Source organism: Solanum verrucosum, unplaced genomic scaffold (genome assembly GCF_900185275.1).
Source record: "Solanum verrucosum unplaced genomic scaffold, falcon-dt-bn FXZP01000026.1, whole genome shotgun sequence".
Classification (NCBI taxonomy): domain Eukaryota; kingdom Viridiplantae; phylum Streptophyta; class Magnoliopsida; order Solanales; family Solanaceae; genus Solanum; species Solanum verrucosum.
The window spans coordinates 2005066-2027326 of record NW_026020285.1 but is presented as its reverse complement, the minus strand read 5'-3'; the positions used below and the strand labels follow the sequence as shown (position 1 = coordinate 2027326).

The 22261-nt window shown below is 35.5% G+C and overlaps 3 protein-coding genes across 5 annotated transcripts; 1 reads left to right on the top strand and 2 right to left on the bottom strand.

Moving 5' to 3' along the window:
* The first annotated feature begins 589 nt into the window (after positions 1 to 589).
* LOC125834241 (sphinganine C4-monooxygenase 1-like) lies at positions 590 to 5704 on the top strand. Its single transcript, XM_049513411.1, has 2 exons — positions 590 to 1323; positions 5009 to 5704. Exons 1-2 carry the CDS (start codon positions 1075 to 1077, stop codon positions 5558 to 5560), a joined length of 801 nt encoding a protein of 266 aa, XP_049369368.1. The 5' UTR covers positions 590 to 1074; the 3' UTR covers positions 5561 to 5704.
* A 1352-nt stretch (positions 5705 to 7056) lies between these two features.
* LOC125834237 (probable methyltransferase PMT2) lies at positions 7057 to 12580 on the bottom strand. Of its 2 annotated transcripts, XM_049513406.1 has the most exons (7): positions 11885 to 12580; positions 11546 to 11756; positions 11055 to 11349; positions 10522 to 10577; positions 10203 to 10452; positions 9486 to 9563; positions 7057 to 7672 (listed from the first exon to the last, which is right to left on the bottom strand). In XM_049513406.1, exons 1-7 carry the CDS (start codon positions 12527 to 12529, stop codon positions 7438 to 7440), a joined length of 1770 nt encoding a protein of 589 aa, XP_049369363.1. In that variant the 5' UTR covers positions 12530 to 12580; the 3' UTR covers positions 7057 to 7437. The 2 variants fall into 2 exon arrangements, with proteins under 2 accessions (XP_049369363.1, XP_049369362.1); XM_049513405.1 differs by having other exon boundaries at positions 10203 to 10577; positions 11885 to 12576.
* Positions 12581 to 17001: 4421 nt separating this feature from the next.
* LOC125834264 (uncharacterized) lies at positions 17002 to 22251 on the bottom strand. Of its 2 annotated transcripts, none has more exons than XM_049513430.1 (7): positions 21964 to 22251; positions 20209 to 20280; positions 19562 to 19626; positions 18569 to 18725; positions 17717 to 17800; positions 17522 to 17611; positions 17002 to 17378 (listed from the first exon to the last, which is right to left on the bottom strand). In XM_049513430.1, exons 1-7 carry the CDS (start codon positions 22249 to 22251, stop codon positions 17229 to 17231), a joined length of 906 nt encoding a protein of 301 aa, XP_049369387.1. In that variant the 3' UTR covers positions 17002 to 17228. The 2 variants fall into 2 exon arrangements, with proteins under 2 accessions (XP_049369387.1, XP_049369388.1); XM_049513431.1 differs by having other exon boundaries at positions 20209 to 20286; positions 21970 to 22251.
* Positions 22252 to 22261: the final 10 nt, after the last annotated feature.

The window sequence follows — 22261 nt, the reverse complement described above, 5'->3', positions numbered from 1 at the left end:
TACATAACATACATTCAATAACCCAAGTTATGTAACAAGGCACAAGTGAAATGACACAATTTGTGTCCTAAGACATAAGTTTAGTGGTACAAATTATACCACAAGACAAAAGTTCAATAACATAAGTCACGAATCAAGATAAATTTTTTGTAAGATCTTGTCCTGCAAATAAAATACTACAAAACTTATGCAACATTCACTAAAAAAAATTACCTAACAAAAGTCATAATTAAAGATACTCTGACACACATATTTTTGTTATATGAACAATATAGATTAAAAAAATTCATCAAATAAATAATTGTTGATAAAATTAATTAAAATATATACAAATTGACTTGAACACTATATTTTTCGCAATACAAATATTCAATTACTCATGTGCATACAAATAATTGTCTTTCTCCATCCTTGCTCCTAGAAAAAACATTATTCAGCATAACCTTTTATAATTTGTACAAAAGTCAAAATAAATTACTCATGTGCATACAAATAAAAATATCTTGAATGATTTGACCTAAAATTAAAAAAAAAAAGTTATTAGATCTCAAAATTAATTTATTCAATCCATAAAAGGAAAAATTATCTATTTTATGAAAAAAATAGTTATACAATTATTATTATTAGTACTCCTTGTCGAAAAAGCTTTTCTAGATTCCTCATATATGTTGATGATAACAATAATAATGTCCTTTTTATTAGTACTTCAAATCACAAAAGTCACAGAACATAACCAACCAGAAATAGATCATCATTAGGATTCTTTTTTCCTTTTTTTTTTGGCCTGCTTTACACCTTTTGTGTTTTCTTGAATTCCTGCCAATTTCAATTTTGGGAGAGAATTCAATTTTTAATCCACCTCCTCTGAAAACCCTAGTACCAAATCCCCCATTTTACCATAAATAAACTCGTGTTACATAAATGTGAAATCCCTTTTCACAGTTCCCTCATAATCTTGTTTTAATTGCATAAAGTTTGGATCTTTTTGTCATAGTATTCAAGATTCTTGTTTTATTTGGTTAAAGTCTGAATCTTTTTATCATAGTTTTCAAGAATCTTGTGTTTTAAGGAGATATGAGTATTGATAATGATGTTCTTAGAGGAGGATTACATGTGTCAGATGAATTGTTGGGGACTATTTTGCCAATAGTGGTGTATTGGGTTTATTCAGGATTGTATTGTTTGCTTGGGGGTATGGAGAACTATAGGTTGCATACTAAGAAAGATGAAGATGAGAAGAATTTGGTTACCAAGAAAGAGGTTGTTAAAGGGGTTCTTCTTCAACAGGTTGTTCAAAGTATTGTTGCTACAGTTCTCTTCGCGGTTCGTCACCCATATCACCCTTTTTATTGCAAATTTGTTGATTGATCTTACCATTGTTGGTAGTTTGATAGGATGGAGATTGTTGTATTGTTACTTGAAGCAGTTTAATTAGTATTTGTTATTGTTTTTGAATTTGGCTAAGCGTATTGCAATTCAATGGAGGAAGGTTGTTGTGAATTCACTGTAAAACAAAACATAGTTTAGCTATAATTGTTTCTTTGAATTGGATTTGAGCATTCATTTGTTTGATCAGTTGGATACAGAGGGTTAGTATAACCATCTAATTTGAGATTGAAGCATCTATGATTGATGATAGATGGGTTGACCTTTACTGGTGGCTGATGTTTCGTTTTGACCAAAGTTCAGAATACCTTTTGATCGTTGAGTTTAGGTTTAAAATATGTAGATTGGTGCAAGTGTTGTGCAATTATACTTGCACAGTGTGTTCATACCCCGTGTTTGGAAGAGGGATTAGAGGAAGCTGTTATGAAAGTGAATAGTTTACTATTTCTGAATTTGGCACTGTTGGATGGTTCCTTATTAGAATATGTTGAGGATCTTTAGGTTTTTAAAAAAAAAAAACATTTACGATTAGATTTTATGCTGCATAATTGTGTAATCTTGCAGGCGCTGGATTTTATATTGCAAAGTTCGGTCTTTTCAAATTTCTATCTGGTATTTCTTATATTCACATATGGAGAGAAGTGAGATTGCTATATTGTTACATTTGCACATGTTTATTAGCTTTCTTTTCTTTCTTGGAAGTTTCTTAGCAACTCCTTGTATAATTTGTCGCCTTCTGTCGGTGGCTATTTGCCTTAAAAGATACTTATTTAATTAGTATTGGATGAGATAGGTCCGGATAAGGCATAGATGACTCATACTGTTAACCCATATAGTTTGGGTTGAGCATAGTGGAATGATTGATTGACGGACCTTGTAATGGTGGATTCCATCTGGCTACAAAAGGTTTCAAACTTAACTTTTTATCTTTGAGTTTTTGGATTTAAAATATGTCGTTTGGTGTAAGCAATGTGCAATTTACACTTGCACGGTATTTCATTCCCTGTGGTGCGCATGGAAGAGGAAATTCCATTAGAAGAGGCTGTTACGACTTACGAGGAATAATAGTTTTTCATTATGGATTTTGGCACTGCAAGGCATATGTGATGCTTTATTTAATAATATGAAGAGGACGTTTTAGGCATTTTTTCAACACTAACATTACGTCTAATTGTTGTGTAGTCTGTGGACAGGATGGTGGACTTCTTATTGATGTCTTCCCTATTGTTTATAGATTTTGGCTGATACAGGGACAGATTTATCGCTTGTCTATGTAGCTGGTATAGATAGTTATTGGGATTATTCTTTTTGAAGTACCCTATCGTTTTATAAATCTATGAAACATTGTGCCTTCTTTTTTTTTTTTCTGATAACAAGGGAAACCCGCAGCCGCTACCCTTTGGGTGCGCACAGGGTAAAACCCCTGCTCCTATGCAATAGCTCGCAAACCACATAGGAGAGGTAACCCGCACTAGGCAAGCCCGGTGCGACGAGCTCGACCCAGAAGGCAAACCCCTTGCTTTCGCTGGCAAGGGGTTTCGAACTTGAGACCTCCAACATGGAAGTCCCAAGCCCAAACCACTGGGCCACCCCGAAGGGTACATTGTGCCTTCTTTTGTCTGAACTTATATATTTAATTTTTTTTTTATATATTCTAAAATGCTGGGGTTGGCAGATCATTCCCTTAAGTTGAAGGGAAAGGGAAGATAGACCAGGAATAATAGCACGATTTTGTGTAACTATCAGAAGCAAAATGTGCCGAATAGTTTTAGCTGCTGGTTGAGTTACAAGTTTGTTAGTATCTGGAATAGAAAGTAGCTCAGTATCATTTGTTTGTCATTTGATAGGTGACAATGCTAGAAAGGAGAATAATTGATTTTATGTTCTTGGAATAGATTATGTCAAGTTATAGAAGTTATGGTTCCTCGCTGTTTTCTTAGAAGTTAGAAGTTAGGATTCCTCTCTCTTCTCGGTATGTCTCCAGAGATGTCGAGGCGCTCAACTTTTAACACTTCATTTGAAGAAGCATTGATAAATTGATCATACTTTCCCTATCTATTAAAAGAAAGTAACTTCGGGAATAAATAGATTGGGTGAATTCAGTGATACATATCTACTGTGAGGTTCTCTGTGATCATCAGCTGGACACCAGAAGGTTCTTTTCTCCACATACCCGGGCTTTGAGACAAGAGGATCTCTCTGCTTTCTTATTCATCTTGGCAGTGTAAGGAAATAGTTTAATGTTGTGCAATGCCATGTCTTAGAATTGGATAAAACGTTTTAATGTTGGGACACAGGGTCCTAATAGTTTGGAAGCTTCTCACATCCTTTATGCTAATGATAGACTTATCCTTTGCCGGGCCGAGGAGGTTCAGTTGAGATACTTAAGAGTCATTCAACTGTTGTTTGAAACTGTATCTGGGCTGAAGTTTAACATGGGGAAAATTTCAACTTTCCTTGTGTCAGACAGAAGAGTTTCGTACAACTTATTTGGGCATGCCTTCAGGTGCCAAATACAAGGCTAAGCAAGTGTGGCACAGGATTGTGGATAGATTTGAAAAGAAGCTTGCGACTTGGAAAAGGCAGTACCTATCCTTAGGAGGTAGAGTTGCACTCATCAACAACATGCTTGCCTCACTTTCCACCTATCGCATGTCCTTGTTTCCTATGTCTATCAATGTATGAAAGAAGCGATAAGATCAAAAAGAAATTTCCTGTGGAGTGGAAGTAAGGAAATAAGAGCCTTTCATCTTGTTAAGTGGGACTTGTAGCGAGAAGGAGAAAAAAGAGTGGATTGGGGAATCAGGAACTTGGAGGCATACAATCCGGCTTATTTAATCAAATGGGTGTGACGATTTGGTAAGGAGGAAACAAGCCTATGGAGAAGGGTAATCTCTTACAAATACGGGGAACACTGATTTTGGTATTTCATATTTGGTCTCGGTACAAAACATCACATGGCTTGTGGCGTATGGAAACACATTTGCAGCTTATGGCCATTTTTTTAAACCAAACTAGAATTAAAGTGGGAGATGGCAGGCGAACCAGATTCCTACAGGATGCAGGGATTGGTCATACTCCAAAATGATGGCAATCAATGATCTTTACAGTTTTTCCTTCAATACAACTGTTCATTCTGTTTTATATTATGTTTGCATTCTGTTCAACTTCCATGACCACAAATGAGGCAGTTGACTTGTACTTCTATGCCCATGTTGTTTCAAGCTAAACTTTGGAGTTGTTGGTCCTAGTTTCCATTTCTTTAGTTACAGTTACAGCTTAATGCATACATCTTACCATAGCTCTTCTGGCATGCCACAGCCAATCGGTGGTTGGCTTGCTTATATTCTTTAAGCAAATGTCTAGTCCAACATCATATGCTTTGGAGATTATTATTGGACCTTGGGTTTTAGAATGTTCCTTACCTGATACTGAAACTGTTCTTAGTCGTGCCGTAGTCAAGTAGTTTTTCTCATGTAGTTTTAGGTCCACTTAATATCTTGTTGCACTTGTGCTCTCTTTTCCAAACTTTCTCATTGTTTGAGATTATATGTCGATTCATTTCTGGAAGCTAAAGTTTGATTATTTATCTTGTTCACTAAACTTTAAGTTTTTCGAACAGGTCACAGGTAATGACGGCGACTCTGAAGGAAATCAGCATGGCTTCCTTGTTCTTGTTAGACAGTTGTTTGTTGCCATGGTCATCTTAGATACTTGGCAATACTTTATGCATCGCTACATGCATCAAAACAAGTTCTTATACAAGCATATCCATTCTCAGCATCATCGGCTAGTTGTTCCATATGCATTCGGAGCTTTGTACAATCATCCTTTAGAGGGTCTGTTACTTGACACTATCGGTGGGGCTTTAGCTTTCCTTTTCTCAGGCATGTCTCCTCGAGCTTCCATCTTCTTTTTCTCGTTTGCTACCATCAAAACAGTCGATGATCATTGTGGACTATGGCTACCTGGAAACCTCTTTCATATTGTCTTTAAAAACAACTCAGCATACCATGATATTCATCACCAACTTTACGGAAGCAAGTATAACTTTTCACAGCCTTTCTTTGTTACCTGGGATAGGATACTTGGTACATATATGCCATATGCACTCGTGGAAAAACCAGAAGGGGGTTATGAAGCTAGGCCTGATAAAGATTGCAAGGATGACTGACAAAACTGTTAGTACTTGTTTAAAGTATGTACCACTGCAATTTAACCCAGTATTTGACTTTCTCAGTAATCTGTATATAATTTTATATGTTTCTGCATATATTGTTGTATTACTGGTTTTCTTTTTGAGGTTGAAAAAGGAAAATAATGTCTATTTTATTTTGGTTATAGTGTCTGGTTTCCCCTAATTAGCTGTAGGTAGAAAGGACTACAGGTTAAAGATTGGTTTGTGTATCAATCAAGTGAGATATCTTTTTCTCAAGTGTTCTCTACCATAGCTATGTTTTGTCCTCTGATGGATGATTGTGGAAATGTATAAATTTCACTTGTATCTTATTTGGACACCGCTATTTAACCTGTACCGAGTTTTAAGAATTTTTTGCACGTCTATCCGCTCCAGTATACTTCAAGTCTGTGGTGTCTAAAGTTTAAATTTGACAGTCTGATTTCGGACAAGATGTTTGAGTTCAAGCAATATCACCAAAACTCTAGCCATATGAAACTTGATACATGGCATATATGAAGTTGTTTTAAAGTAGGTGGACTTGCAAACTTCTACTCATTGTGAGTATGGCATAAATGGTGATCTCAGAATCGCGTATCTGCGCACTTCAGCCTGTGTAAAGAAGCAACTTTCGTCCTGTTTGATCATTTTTCTCCCTGGATGTCAATATGGATTGTCCCTTGATTAAGTGGTTACAATTTTGAATCGTAATGTTTTAAAATTAAACATCAATTGATTTCATAGCCATTCAAATGTCTAGTATACTCTTTCTTATTGTATTAATAATATCAGGCATTTTAGGAAAGATATGTCATCCTTGATTTTCATTTTCTTTTGACAATTGCAAGAGTGTCAAGATGCTTCTGAGAATACTTATCAAGAGGTCTTGGACTCGAGTATTGGGAATAGAGAACTTTCTAGTATGGAGCATCTTACCTTTATCAATAGGCTTATTTGACGTGAATTCAGATTAATTAATTTCAGTGATTTTCGAATATTGAATAATCAAAGAGAATGTTCATGTGGCTATGGAACACTGATGGAATTGGAGTATATTACATTGCTGAAGCCATCAAAATTTATCTGGAAACTCAATACAGATGGTAGTTAGTTACATGTGAATCTCATGCAACTCTAATCGAAATTTCATGAGGTTGTGATCAACAAGTTACTGACTTTAAGTGTGAAATCAGACTCCATGATCATCGTTAACATGGTTAATGACATTCACAAAATTCCCCGGAAACAACAAGATATCATTGAGGACATTCAAACGGAAGAAGTCTCAAAGAAACATACAAGTAAGCGATTGCTCCAGAGAAGGTAATGGCATGGCAGACACCCTTGCCAAATTTGTCACCGCGATTCAAGATGCAATCAACCTTTAGAAGAAAGGCAAAAACTGTTCATTGTAGTGCTATAATCCTCCATAAGGTATCTGTATGCAGGTAATGAAAGCTAAAATGAATCACAGGGTTCAAATGCCAACAAGAGACCAGAAAAGCTAAGTGTTCATTCCCCACTTGATTGAACACATTACAAGATCTGTTTTTCATCAGGGAAGAAAATGCTCTTAAGAATACATCAAAAGTTTCACAAAAGATCCATCATGTAGTGTGGGGCTTCAAAGAGAGGAAAGAAAAATAAATGAATGCATGTTTTACAAAGCATAATAGCATACAATATAATTTATGGATCCATCAATAGAGAAGGTTAAACATACATACACCAAATAGCCTCGTCTCATCGACCAAAAATTTCTTGCATTGAAGGTTCTAAGCTACTGATTGAACTTTGATGATTGAAGTACTGGTCCTTGGGATCCATTACAAATGGCATCGATCAGGAGCACCATCACCGTCTTCACTGGCATCTTATCGTGTGGATGTGGAATTATCATCCCCCACAGTCCAGTATTGTTTGACAGCTACCAGTATTTTTTCGGGAACAAGGGGGCCGTCTTCATGATCCATCAATTTCAAGTCCCATCTCATACCTCCTATTATCTTCTTTACCTTAATTAGAACATCTACGTCATCTCTCAGAATAACAGCTCCTTCTGGCCGCAATATACGGTCCATTTCTAAGAGAATGTCTTCAAAGTCACACCTCCATGATTTCAAAAAAGAAAAGCCAACAGAGGAATGTTAGAACACTGACTTGGCCAAAAGCACAAAAAGCAATTTTTGCTTCTTCCCCATTATATTCTGCACTTCTCCATAATAAAGGTGACAGCAGCAGCTAAACAAAAGGGGGTAGGGGGCGCAGCCCGGTACATAAAACATCCCGCGTTAGCAAGGTATTGGAAGCGCCGCGTTACCAACAAGAAGAAACGATACTCTGGAATAGTCAAAACATGCAATTGCCCTCTACTTGTACAATATACTACAGGCAACCCCATGCTTGATTTTGAAGTTACTGCTAAGAATTAGCTAAAAGTTAAAGACTTTAAGTGGCTAAATATTTACTGAATTTGTCCATTACTCCTGCATCTGAGGCTAATTTTATATCCTATTCCGGTTTGCATGCAGAAAGACCAGCTTTTGACGATGACTCCGATGAATACTTGCATCTCTGCCTTAGACAGAGCTTTGTATAGCCTAGCGCGGGTTGGCTGGTAAAGCTTGTGTTCCAGGTCAATAAAGACTACAAACTAGTAAGTTCGTGCCTCGCCCCGAGATTCACTCACTTTCAGTATTACTGACCTATTTTCCTTTTAGCCAATATACCAATTCAGTAAGCCTTTCCTAGTTGCTTAACCTGTTGTTCTAGCATTGAATACATATGCAACAAACCAGCCAACCACCAAACATGGTACTCATTTAAACATATCTCTTAACTCTAATACAAATTAGAAAAGCTTTTACTTACGCAATCGAGGGTGCGCCTAGTGGTCAATGAAGTGGGTGGAGAACCATGACGTCTCAACCTCTCAAGTTCAAATCCTGCCGGAGGGAAAAATACTAAATAGATGATTTCTTCCCATCTAACCGAACCTTGATAAACCGTTACCTGGTACCTATTGTTGGTAAGAGGACAGCAAGTACCCCGCAAAATTATTTTAGGTGTGCACAAGCTGGTCCGGGCAAGACAATTAAAAAAAAGTGCTTACGTGTAGATCTCTGCTTACCCAGAAAAGGTCGTCTATTAAGGGATGATTATGTCACATAATCAAAACAGACTCACTAAAGTTGACAATTTACAAACATGATGCACCAATGAAAATTGCAAGTTGGTCTAAAACTAAAGTTGACAAATACAAACATGATGCATCAATGAAAATTGCAAGTTGGTCTAAAACTAAAGTTGACAATTGCAAACATGATGCATCAATGAAAATTGCAAGTTGGTCTAAAACTAAAGTTGACAGTTATAAAAATGATATGAAAATTGCAAGTTGGTCTAAAATAAGACATGATTTTTATTCATAGTATTATAGTTTTGCTAGTTGCATAAAGCTCAATTTCAGAATGGGATTCAAAGGAGGCAATTAAGTGTGCTCCTTCGAGTCAATTTATATCATGGTATTGACTTTTGACCGAGTTTAAGAAGTTAATTTGACTTACTTATTATATTAGTGTTATTGAAGGGTATATTAATAAAAGTTGAAAAGTTAGTTTGATCAGGAAACGATCATACTGAAGCTTGACAATCGAATAGTTTGATTCTTTTGAACTTTTGGAAGTAGTAAAGGACAAATAAAAATGGAATCATGTCAAAACATCCTATATATGAAATAGGAGATGGTGCCGTAAAAATATACCACCGACTTATTCCTTTTATTTCCAAATTGCAGTCATGTCAGATTGGCATCCAGCCCCATTCTTAACAGCCACAACACTATCTAAGGTTCTTGATCTCAACGGCGAACGAACTGAAATACAAAGAAGAAAGGAAAAAAAAGAGAAGAGGAAACACTTACTTGTCCTTGTATAAACTGAAAAGACCATGAGCATGAATGAGATCATAAGTCCTTGGGTACGTAGAGAACGCTTCACACCTGAAACACAATAACTGTTATCAGAGTATAGCTTTTCAGCAGGACAAGAGGAAGGGAAAATCACTGAATAGTTTGAATTCCTTATGAAGAGACAAAGTTAGACAAGCAATTTGTTACCAGTAGCCTGCATAGGATTGATATTCCTTTCATCATTTCCACGAAGCAGAAAAGATTTGGTGCTAAAAACAAATGCAGCAACTTATATAGTTGTGTGCATATGTGTAATTAAACCTTACACCCTCTGATACTTATGGCCTCTTATTATATTATCTCTTCACCTAAAAGATCGTGATTATAGATAGTATCCTCTAAGTTTATGTTAACTACTATACCTAAAGAAGAAGTATAAGTGCTAACTAACATAGAAAGGAAAGTAACATTAGATCAAGGTGCCCTTTCATATGACAATTCCTTAATTTTTTTCAAAGTCATTGATACAGAACAAAGGTTTCCTTTGATGGTCCTTTGCGTTTAAAACCAAAGACTAGAGAATACAAGATTATTAATCACCCACAAAAATCGAGTGGCAAGAGTACTGCAACTTCCTATGAACAAAAAATGGTTGTCCTTGATAAGTTATCAAAGCCACAACTATACCAGATAAGTATATAATTGAGCATAGGAGAGAGAAAGCCATACCAGTCATGATAAATTCCAATAAGCCCACGTTCATATATGACTCCCAAGGTATTTTTCTCGGCTATCGTAGGCATAACATTCATAACCCACAACTTGGGAGATTGAAGAGCTGCAGCAAAACCTCCAAGTCCAGAATTCATGTCCATGATATTACGGTACCTTCCTGTGTCGATGAGTTTGTTAATTTTCTTATAAGCACTAAGATGCTTCTTCCATTTCTTGTTGTCTTCCAGATATGCCTCAACGGAGACTCCAGAAACTAGTCCATTAGCAATTCTTGGAGGAACAGCAAAAAGTCTCTCAGGGAATGGTTTTAGACCTTCATCATCACCATTGCCCTTGCTTGGTGTTATGCATGCTTCCATTTTGTTGTACCTGATCAACAGAAGCAAAATAATGGAATCCATGAATCTTGATCTTCAAGATTGAGTTTGTGCTGCAATATACGTAGTATTAGGTGAAATGAAAGAGTTTATCCTTTTACTTTGCTACAATTAAAGCGGCCAGGCTATTAGAAATAATGTTGTATTGTGCATCTAACTACCTTGCACCAACAGGTTTGGATGGTAATTGCACAAGGTAAACATCCACCATATCAGATTATCACAAAACTGTAAGTATAGAGACTTCTAGATATCTTTCTGCATACTGAGACCTTCTTGAAACACAGTTCGTCCTAGGAAAAAAGTTTACATCATTCCAAAAAGTACTTATATAGTTTTAGCAACCTGGTTTACACTAGCATAAATTTGCCACTCATGGTAGGCAAGAAGCACATTCTCTTTAGCTTTTGCTTTAAGAAGGAAAGAATTTCCAACATATAAAGCTGAACTATTTAGAATGATGACGTACCAGACATCATCTGGATCTGTCGATTTACAAAGTGTAGCTTCAGAATCTTCTTGTGTAGAACGGCATGAGTCGGAATCCATCCTTTTCTGCCAAATAGCAGTCTCACCCTTCTCAGATTTCTTCTCCCAGCAAAGAAGTTTGGCAATCTCTTCAATTTTCCTTTGTTCTTCCTGAAGGTCCTCCATGGGGCGTTGCCAGGCCTTGTAATTAGTCTTCCAATTGATCGGAGGGCCAGAAAGCACCCAGTAGCCACCAGGTCGAAGAACTCTATCAACTTCCATCATGAGGATTCCATCTGCATGAAGAAAGAATAAGATATGCAACAAAAGAACAGCTACTGAAAAGGTTAAGATTTCATTAAACCATAAAGAAAAAACAAGTAAAAGGAGAAATTAAAACCAGATGTCTTCCAAAATTTCTAAAGGTCACACTTGTTCAAAACTGTAATTCGTTATCAAGTAGGTATTCTTACTACCACACAAGATTCATACCAGAAGCTCCCCATGGGATTAGACAGCGAGAACAATGAGCCATATCAAAGGCCCTAGATGGATATGGCATTTTGACTGTTCCTAGGACACCAATAACAGCAGGTACACCCCTTTCAAGAGCAAACTGAACCTGAGCTTCATGGGAGTCTCGTGGAGCAAATGACATTGCGATGACATTCCTTTTCCAAAGATAAGCACCCCAACTTGCGACCTGGTATCATGAAGCATTGTTAGTCAAAAAAGCCAACACAACAACAAGAAGTATTCTCCAAGTAGGTGAAGAAACTGAGACATAGATATCTTTTGCTATAAAAAAAGTTTTCACTGTACAAATCATACCCCGCAACCAGTGTCCAGAGCAGTCCGAACAGTTCCATTTTGAATTGGGATTACTGAAGCAAGCTGATCAATATACTTATCTGCTCCTTGAGGAAACTGTGTCCCTCCTCCAGGGAACCTAAACACATTACCTTCATACTGAATCCAGTTCTGAATGGCCTTCTCGACCGTCAAGCTCTTATAGGGAGCATTCGCATATGGAACATAATCCCGACTCTTTGGCCATGGAAATGGGGTGACATACCCCTTAGGTGCTGGAATAAGGCAATGCAACTTCTTTTCTGGAGGCGGACAATGCCTTTCTCGATAGATCATATTTTCCCTTGGGAAGTGCATAGCACGCTTTTGATCTTGACATGGTGTATGATCAGTGTAACGAGGACGACATGGCTTAAATTTTTTGACTTCTCTTGCTGAATCATCAAAACTACCTGCTTGGCCACCATGTCGAGTCTCAAAATTGATATTTGGTAGGATATTGCAGTTCTCACCACTTTTGGTGACTGCCAGAGCTATACTATCTCCCTTCCCAACACCACTTCTCTGCCATGATCCAAGCAAATAGAAGAAGCAACAGAGGCCAGCTACAATAAATATTGACACAGAAGTCCTGGTCCTATTGTCCCCCAAGCTTTTGTTTGCCATTGCTGTCCTGAAATGATTTCAGCATTGAGTTAGGAAAGTGAAGGAAACTGAATACTGATACACGTGTTTTTTTTTAAATGTATCAGAAGTATAACTAGATCAGAGCATAGTTCTGCAATAATTTGTTCGTTGAGGTCCCAAAAAATCATAGCTTTTGGTACCGAATGCTGTATAGTGTATGAGATTCTAGAAATTAGCAGAAGTAAATTAAAGCTATGAAAGGAAAATCAGATAAAGCTCCTTTTTCTCCCTGACACTCCAATAACTGCAAATTAAGGTAGCAGGAGATCACCAGTGAATTATAAGCACCTAGCAGTGTACTTGGATCAAAATCAAACTTTTTACTCCCTCTATCCCAATTTATGTGACATTTTTTCCTTTTCAGTCCGTTCTAAAAAGACTGTGACATTTCTATAATTGGAAACAATTTTTTGATGACCACATTTCTATAATTGGAAACAATTTTTTGATGACCACATTTCTATAATTGGAAACAATTTAAACTTTAAAATAATCATTTTCCCCTTAATGAAATAATTTACAGGCACACAAATGGTCAAGGAAGAGTATTTCTTTCTTAAACTTTGTGCCAAGTCAAATGTTGCCACATAAATTGGAACAGATGGAGACATGGAGTACTTGTTTTCCAGTTGGAATACACAAAAGTTTAACAAACCAATCCATAAATCAAGCTTTTAAATACGTTTTCTTTTAGTTTCTTAAACAGTAAACAGGTATATTAATAAATAACAGTGCATCTGAACTATTCAGAGCTACAAAAAGAGAAAGAAAAGCTATATGAAGCAGTGGCGGAGCCACCCTATCTTTAGGGGGGTCATCCGACCCCCCTTCGGCGGAAAATTATATTATTTTTACATGGTTAAAATATTTTATTATGTATATATAGTAGATGTTGAACCCCCTTAGGCTACTTCGTGTGTCTATTTCTTTAGATTTTGAACCCCCTAATTAAAAATTCTGGCTCCGCCACTGATATGAAGCCAAGAACTGATGAAATGCTAAAAACTGCAACATATTACACTTTAACTACACCTAAGAAGTTATTATGATACAACATAAGAAAAGATTTGAACTTTACACAGTTAATGGGTCTAGAAAGTGAAAGTCTCACTTGACAAATGAATCAATCAAACTGACAAGAAAGATAGGAACTTTATAGTCAAGAACCCCAATGAATAAATGAAAGATCAGCTATATCGGGTTGAATCAGCATACCAATAGCATGAAATTCCCCCCTCCCCCAGCCACCCCCACCCCCACACACTTTCTTAATGACCTTCCAACTCTGATTTATTTTGCTTTACAGTCCAGAACAGAAACTTGAAAAACAAGAACTGATACTTAGAGCAGACCCAAGAAAATAGGTCTTTAACTATACCCCATATGAAAAGATTTGAACTTTATACAGTAAATTGGCTTAAAAGTGAAGTCTCACTTGAAAAATGAATCAATCAAATCAAACTGGCAAGAAAGATAGGAACTTTAAAATCAAGAATTCAAATAATTGAATGAACCATCAGCTATAGAGAGTTGAATCAGCATACCAATGGCATGAAATTTTTTTCCAACACTTCCTTTTACTGGCTTTCCTGCTTTATTTTGCTTTGTAAGTCCCCAACTCAGATATGAGTTTCAAATTAAATCAAGAACAGAAAACACTGCAAAACCCCTAATTTGTTTTTTTTCAATGCTATCTACAAGTATATAACATCAAATTTACAACTCTCTGTGTCTCTCTTTACAACTCTCAGTTGTTTCAGATGTTCTTTTTTTTTTGTTTTTGCGGTGGTGGGGGCGGGGGGGGGGAGTGGGGTAGGGGAGGTTTCTGTTTAATCCATATTAATAATCATATCAGTGTTTGCTGAATGGGCAAGGAGGTTCGAAGTCCATAAAATCAAACCGTAACTGATAAGCTAATTATAAAATTGACTTAATAGATATTTGAATTATCAGATTAAAGGTTAATGAGCATGTATTTTCAAAATTTAGATTTTTATATAATTTTTATTGTGAATTATAATTACAAAATTATGAGCTTAAGTAAGTCAAAATAATTATTTTGTTTGATTGAATATCTATATAATGGTGAGTGAAAGTGAAAGAAGAGAGCATGAAATGAAGGAGCCCGTAAATTGTTAACAACTCCATTCTTATTTATACGTCGTCCTTAATAAGAATAGATGTTCTTTAATACTACTTGTCATTTCACAAATCAATGCATAAATGACACTATTATTCTCATTTTATCCGGAGAGTTATTAATCTTTAAAGTGTAAATTTGACAAACATATAAAAACTAAATAATTAATTTATCTTCATTGGTCAAATTAATTAATCAAAATAAATTAATTCATTTATTAAAAACGTTGACTTGTACAAAACACTAAATAAGAGTACAATTATAAACTAACTTAGTTTTTTAAGGGGCGTGAAACCTAAAATAATGACATATAAATCAACTGTTGGCTTATTGATATGCTAGTAGATTAGTATATTTAAAATTCGATATTCAATAAGTCAAATTGTTAAGCATAATTATCTATCTGATCCGTCTAATAAGCAATCCTACCTCTCAAATGCCATGGGACCCAAAAGAGTAAATACTTATTTATTGATTTAGCGTAATTATCTATATACGGATAATTAATATTTGAAATAGAATATTTTGTTGATTTTGGATAAGTATTTGTAATTGGAAATTTTTTTGACTCACAATAGTAAATTTGAGAGTATGGGCATTATCAAAAGGAAATGGGACCTACAATTCATGAAGAATCTAAGACCGTACAATGTGGTCCATCGATTTAGTAGTCGGCAGGATGAACGTCTTAGGAGTGGCAATTGGGCGGGGCGGGTTGTGTTAAATTTGAACGGATTATAATGGGTTAAAATAATAATTGGGTTAAAACCTAATCATGTCCAAATTTGCTTGGGTCAAAATGAATTGGGTAACGAGGTACATAACAGGTCAAAATCCAACTCAATTCAATTTTTTCTAAGCTTAATTTTTTTATTTATTCTTTTAAACTATTTTAGTACCTAATAAAATCATTACATTTTCTTTATTATGACTATATATAACATATCAAATTAAAAATAAAAAAAAGGAACTTTTGCGAATAACCACTATAATAAACTTAATTATGTTTCATAGCTGTAGTTTACAAATTTACGGGTTATAGCTACAGTTTTAGCTGCCTCGATTGTATAATTCGCGGGTACATTTGTATAATTTAGTTGTTTTTGTATAAACTCGAAAAAATGAATTTATACAATTACAAACATCAGAAGTGTAAGCAATTATACAAATTATATTATACAAATTTCGAATTATACAATATTTATACAAATTGCATTATACTAATTCCGAATTATGTAAATGTGCGAATTATACAAAATCTAAAAGTTGAGCCGCGTAATTATAGCTAAAAGTAGGTCACGAATTGTAATTAAGGCAAACTATAGCTATGTTAAGTAATTAACTAATACATGTTTGCTTATACGCGTAATTTTTCCAAAAAAAAACAATTTTTTTTAACAAGATTTGTCATGAGCCAATTCGGGGTACATATCAACCCAATTTTTAATGGGTTAAAATGAATTGAGTTAATGAATGAGCGGATCAATAATCAACTCAAACTTAACCGGATTGAGCGGGTTGGGTTTGATTTTGCCACTCCCCAATACTAGCAAGTAGCAACGAAGAGGGCCAAAACTCCAACTATTGAATTTATTTTCGGATAACTTATAAAGACTTTCACGAGTTTGTTAGTTAAGTACTTAAATTTATAATAGTTTCTAATATTACAAATCTTACTAGATTTTAGACTATGAATATGTGTATTTGACGCATTATAATATTACAAATCTTACTAGATTTTGAATTTCGAATACATGTATCTCGAATACATGAGGTCAAAATTAGACATAATTTGTTCTAAATATACCGTACTCAAATGAATGCACATGTATCTGACTCTCTCGCTCGCCTCTCTTCTATATGACTTGAAATTTGATATTAAATTATCAATTTCAAACTATAGAGCAAATTAGTAAATATAATAGGAATTTTATTGAATTAAATAGTTTTTCCTTTTAAAATTTTTTTCATCTTGTATCTCCTAAAAACCTTATCATTAATATTTAGAGTAGTTTAAAAATACCCTTGCGACTGAGACTAAAATAAATTTATGAATATAGTCAATACTTTTAAAATAAAATCTTAGAATATAAACGTAGATTGAAAAATTGCATATGTTTTTGATTCATATCTTTTACATGAATGTTCATATTTAATTATCTTCCTGGATAATCTAAACAAGCAAATGCTACCAAAATCTATTGGCATAATCTTTATACAAAGCCTTTTTATATATCTATATTCAACAATAGAGTAAAAATAAATTTAGCCAACTGAACTGAAAAAAAAAAAAAAAAGTTTTCTACAAGACATGATACAAAACTGGTCTCAACCAGATGTGAAAAATGGTTACTAAATGTCATACATACATACCAAGATCAAAAGAATTTTAATATAGAGCTTGGTAAAATTGTTGGTTCTTGAAATGACATGAGATGCTGCTATTATATCCACAATACTACTTACAAAACGACGCAGCATCTACGTTTAAGAAACGAGGCTCGTCAATGCAGGAACCAATACTCGCATGTGACAATATTAAACCCGATCCATTGGTGCAGGCACAGACGAAGAGTTCGTTGATGCAGGGACAGATGGTGTAGCTGATGCCATGGCAAACTGTACACCTGTTGGCTGCCCAGATTGTACCACAAATGCAAATTGTGCTGTTGCTAATGCTGCTGCCTCCTGTTTTCACCAAACCATGAAAACAAGCTTTACATTTAATTATATAACGAAAAAACACATATGCGCGCGTGTTTCAATGTATTCAACTGATTCACGTGGCAAATGTTGAGGAAAATATTTCAAACAGCAAAACTAACACCAACCTCTCTTTGTCTGCGCTGCTGCAAAATGCTGATGGCCCAGACCATGATGTAGCAAGGTAAAAGAAAGCCAATTAACCGAAGCAAGAAAAGCTGCATACCATACATTTATGGGAGTTATAATTCCAGCAGTAGTAATAAATCCTTTTATGAGAAACAGATAGACGTAGATAGAGCATAACGGATATTAATAATTACAGAGAAGAAAGCAGAGGGATCTTCGTCATCTCCATCTGCATCTGCTACAGGTAATGCATGTCGCAAGAGCAGAAAAGCCATTAACTGCCACAATTGTATGTAGATCATCAGAATTAAGGCAAATTTGCATATATACATGCATATGTGCCTGTGTGTAGACATCAGCTCCAACTCAACCACAAAATAAGGAAATATGGTATACATTATCATCTATATCATGGAAATATATGATACTGTTTCTCTTCATATTTTCTTCACAGCCAATTGAAACGTAGAGGATAAAGAAAATCTTGAGGTAAATGAATAAGGACAGTGGAAGAGGCAACATCTATGTTCCTAGAATTTTCTCTTGTATACCTACAAGATTATTTAGACAATCTCAAAATTTTGGAAGCATCTACCCACTCCTACAAGGTGAATCAAGCAAGAAGCAATGACAGAAATGCAATGCTAGAGGCTTAGGGCCAGCGAGGACAGTTACCTTTACGTCTTTCTGTAAGGTCTGCTTGGACATGATTTTTTTCTTTTTTTCCAAAATTATTTTTCAAAGCATTGTTTGGTTATTTATTGGAAGGACTTTTTAGATTATCTCTTTTTCTAACAAATAAAAGAATCTAAAAATAAATATTCAATCGAATTGGTTAGTTTTTGAAGATGAGTTTTTCAAGTAAGAACATTTTCCACTCACAAACTTCAATGCTTTTCAAGTGACATGTCCAAACACAATTTCAACTTCCAAATACCATTTTTTACCTTCAAAAATACTTTTTTTCAAGTTTCAACCAAATCTATACCCAAACGTCTACTTAGAATTCTAGATTTCTTCTGGGACAAATAGCAGTAAATGCTTACAATTAGAGCAGCAGAACGGCAGAACGCAACACCACTTGCATTTGTAGCATTATAATCATCATATTCAGCTTCCAAAAGTTGGCGTTCAGCCTCTCTAATTGCCAAAAGGCGAGGATCGTGTAATTCCAGAGGTGTGCCAGCAATTTGCCATCCTCCCCTGCATAACAATGAAGCAACCCAAAGAGCTAATGAACTGTGAAGAAATGTTGAATCTTGTGACCAACGCCACTTAACTAATATTTGGAAAAAGAAGATCTGTGGGTAATAATATGACACAATGGACTGCACACATTATTGTCAAAGGCAAAGCACATTTGGAACCTCAACTTTAACTGCCATTAGAATGAGCTTGCCCAAGAAAAAGTTGCTTTTATGTACTAATACACACACACACATGCACACACAGACATGTATATGTACGGACAAATAACACTTATATCAACAGAGGAATAGGAAATCTTTTGACTAGTGGAAAAAAAAAAGGAAAGTAAAAGGCTAAAGGCAGGTCAATCAAGTTCATAAACCACCCCAAATATGCAGATGCAGATTCAATCAGTAGTTTCCTTATACCAATTTTCTGTTCCTAAATACGAGCATAGTCATCTGTAGGATCCTCCTCCTTAATGCCCTTATGACTCTCATTGGTATCACATATTACATATTTTTTCTTTTTGTATTGTTCTCTTAACAATTACTATATTGATTTAATCGTTATACTTATTGTCTAGAGTTGCCCTCTTCAAGATACCATCTATGACTCTCCCAAAGTAACCGAATTAAGAAGAATAACTGTTGGTTGGTTGGAATTGTCTAAAGTGAATGCCTCACCACCTTGGTGCCTCAGTAGAGCACACATATCCTAGCAGAGAGTTCAGCCGGTGTTGTGAGCTACTAAAGCATGCCTTTAACAATGCTACTGAAAAGCTGCTTGAAAAAGAAAAATTTAAGACATATCTAACAAAGGAAACCTGCACTAAAGAAAGTTAAACTCACCCAATATCTATAATTGTATCCTCCGACCGAGATCGAGGAGGGGCAGTGTAACCAGGCTGGTATTGCTGCATTTGAGAATGAAAAAGGAAACGTATTATATAAATAAAGCAGAAGGGCAATAGAATATGCTAGAATTCAAAAGCATCGCTCAATCCCAAGTTCTCCAAAAAGACAGATAGATAGCCAAAACATTGTCTGATAAAACAAAGCATTGATTCTATCCACAATAAAGCAATTCTACTGAATCTTGTCCATCCATGCATATGTAATACATCAAATTATAGTTATAATGCTGATATTTTAGAAAAATAAAACATTTCCAATACTAAAATTCTAGTGCCATCTGAAGTACTTTGCCAAGAAACATCCTCATTGACATGTATGCTCATATCACAAAAATAAAACATATATAAATTGACTACCATGATTCAGTTCCATGTGCTATAAAGTAAAAAGGATCCATTTTTTCCATAACAGATGAAAGAGACAGACAGCTTCACAAACAAGAAAATATAATATTGCACTTTTTGTTGGAGGATGGTTTTTTCCTTTTTGACATGAGATGAGAACTTGCTTATTTAATAGAGAAGTCCTCTTATCAGTCTCACAGCATGCAAGATACGGTGCAAAACAACACACAGACATACCTGATGGCAAATCTCACAAGTAATATCACCCTTCTCGTTGCACCAGTGTTGAACACACTTTCGATGTGCATACTGCAGGTCAATTGTTTCCACTAAAACCATCAGTACTTATACAAATTTACTGTTCCAACTAAAAGAAAAAAGCAAATTGAAGAAAGAAAGTGAGGTAAACTGTAAACAGGATGTAGAGCAAAACCTCTTGAAATACAACTATAGAGATCACATAATTTATCAGTAAAATAAAATAAGAACAGAAACACCAAGTGTTGTGCAACTATATAGGGGCAATATTCGGAAGGTGTAGATAAGACATCGGACAACCAGCATTCACATATACTTAGGATCATGATATATACAAAGAAAATAGAACATCATGAGGATAGCAAAAAGTGTCAAAGCAACTTGAAGGAGTATATAATTAAGTAGTGTCATAAGAATTTCTCAGGTGAGTAAGTGTGATGATGACATCACCAGATATCATAATATGAGGCAAAGTTCATGTCTTGGCTCAAAAAATGTTGATGACCACAACCTAAGGGAACAATCTTGCTTAATGGGCTTCAGATAATAGCCTAAGGAAGGATTAGATCACCAATGAGGCAACATGGAGACATAAACAAACAACGGTAAAGTCACCATCATGCAGGGAATAATCATTTTCCTGATAGCAGGCAGACAAAGGAAGTCGGAGGGTTAACAATTGATTGTTGACATGTCCAGGAGAAAGATCTTAATGCAACAAACATTAAAACTGACTTCTACGGCAAAATTTTGTGGAAGTCAAGATATGATCAAATTAGGGGGAAAATATATCAACTAACTTTGAATGGTCAAAGAGATTCTGGTGAACATGTCAGAGGGATTTTCTCTTCATGTACACTAAGCATCAGAGCCAAAGTTTGCACAATGTTTGACAAGGGAAAGGTCAAATTCACTGACTACGCACAATACATGGTACAAGTCTTCCTCTGCTAGCAAAATTCAGGAGTATATATTACAAGAGGACAAGGTTGTATCCTTTTCCATGAATAAGACGACAATTAACTTCCACTTATCTCAAGTGCCTATAATTAAGAAGTGTAAATATTCGGATACAACCTAGTACAATTTGAGAACATAAATATTTTTAATTTTGGAGCAAATATGGAACTCTGACTATGTTAGCTTCTGAAAATACAACTGATCTCAAGCTATAAAGGAGGATAGTAGTGGTCGGCTATTGAAGGTCAGCCTAATCATTGTATTATTATGATGATCCATTTAAACACTAGATGAGCAAAATGAATTTAGAGGATTCATATAGTGGACACTAACTAGTACGACATTAACGCATGGTTGATTGATTTAGATCAGACATGAACAATAAGGAAAAGGAAGCTACCTTATAAGCTCACAAAACCCCTAAAATGTAAGATGTGTGTGTTAAAGTTGTCCCACATCAATTGCGGGATGTAGAATTTGGTGTCATGTTCTTGGGAAATCCTCATCTCATGAGCTAGCTTTTGAGGTTAAGTTAAATTCAAAGTCCCTTTCTTTACATGGTATCAGAGTCAAACTCATCTCAATTCTTGGTTTATCCAATGTTGTCCCCCCTATATCATGTTTTGCCTAGGCATGATTGTGGGATAAGAAATTGGTCACCTTACCTCATGAAATTGCCTTCAGGATTGAGTTAGGTCCAAAATCTATTTCGCAAATGATCAAATTTGCTAACAACAAAGATAAAAAAAGTAAGCTGAAAACAGAAAATTTCACCTTGAGACTTCCACAACAAGCACAAGGACTCTCCAAATTATTCAAAGTATCTTCATCTTGACAAATACGGCACTCTGCATCCCCAATTAACGGCACCTCCTCATTCCCTTCTTCTTCTTCCTCAACAGCCAATTCCTTTTCCTTCATCGTCTTCGAAGAAGAAGCTCCGGTTCCTTCCACTACTTCGGTTGCCTTCTTCCCATTTTCAATCGGTTCCCCTGATGATGATGCATCTGCGTTCCCAACCCGGACCCGGTCCTCATCTTTCACCACCAAATGCTCACCCATTTTTATACAC

Coding starts and splice junctions, on each gene's coding strand:
- LOC125834241 (XM_049513411.1), top strand. CDS start 1,075: ATGAGTATTGATAATGATGTTCTTAGAGGAGGATTACATGTGTCAGAT. Junction 1,324..5,008: donor TTGCTACAGTTCTCTTCGCG/GTTCGTCACCCA, acceptor TTTTTCGAACAG/GTCACAGGTAATGACGGCGA.
- LOC125834237 (XM_049513405.1), bottom strand. CDS start 12,529: ATGGCAAACAAAAGCTTGGGGGACAATAGGACCAGGACTTCTGTGTCA. Junction 11,757..11,884: donor CTCTGGACACTGGTTGCGGG/GTATGATTTGTA, acceptor TCATGATACCAG/GTCGCAAGTTGGGGTGCTTA. Junction 10,578..11,054: donor ACAGATCCAGATGATGTCTG/GTACGTCATCAT, acceptor TCTGTTGATCAG/GTACAACAAAATGGAAGCAT.
- LOC125834264 (XM_049513430.1), bottom strand. CDS start 22,251: ATGGGTGAGCATTTGGTGGTGAAAGATGAGGACCGGGTCCGGGTTGGG. Junction 18,726..19,561: donor GATACAATTATAGATATTGG/GTGAGTTTAACT, acceptor ATTGTTATGCAG/GGGAGGATGGCAAATTGCTG. Junction 17,612..17,716: donor ATCCCTCTGCTTTCTTCTCT/GTAATTATTAAT, acceptor TATGGTATGCAG/CTTTTCTTGCTTCGGTTAAT.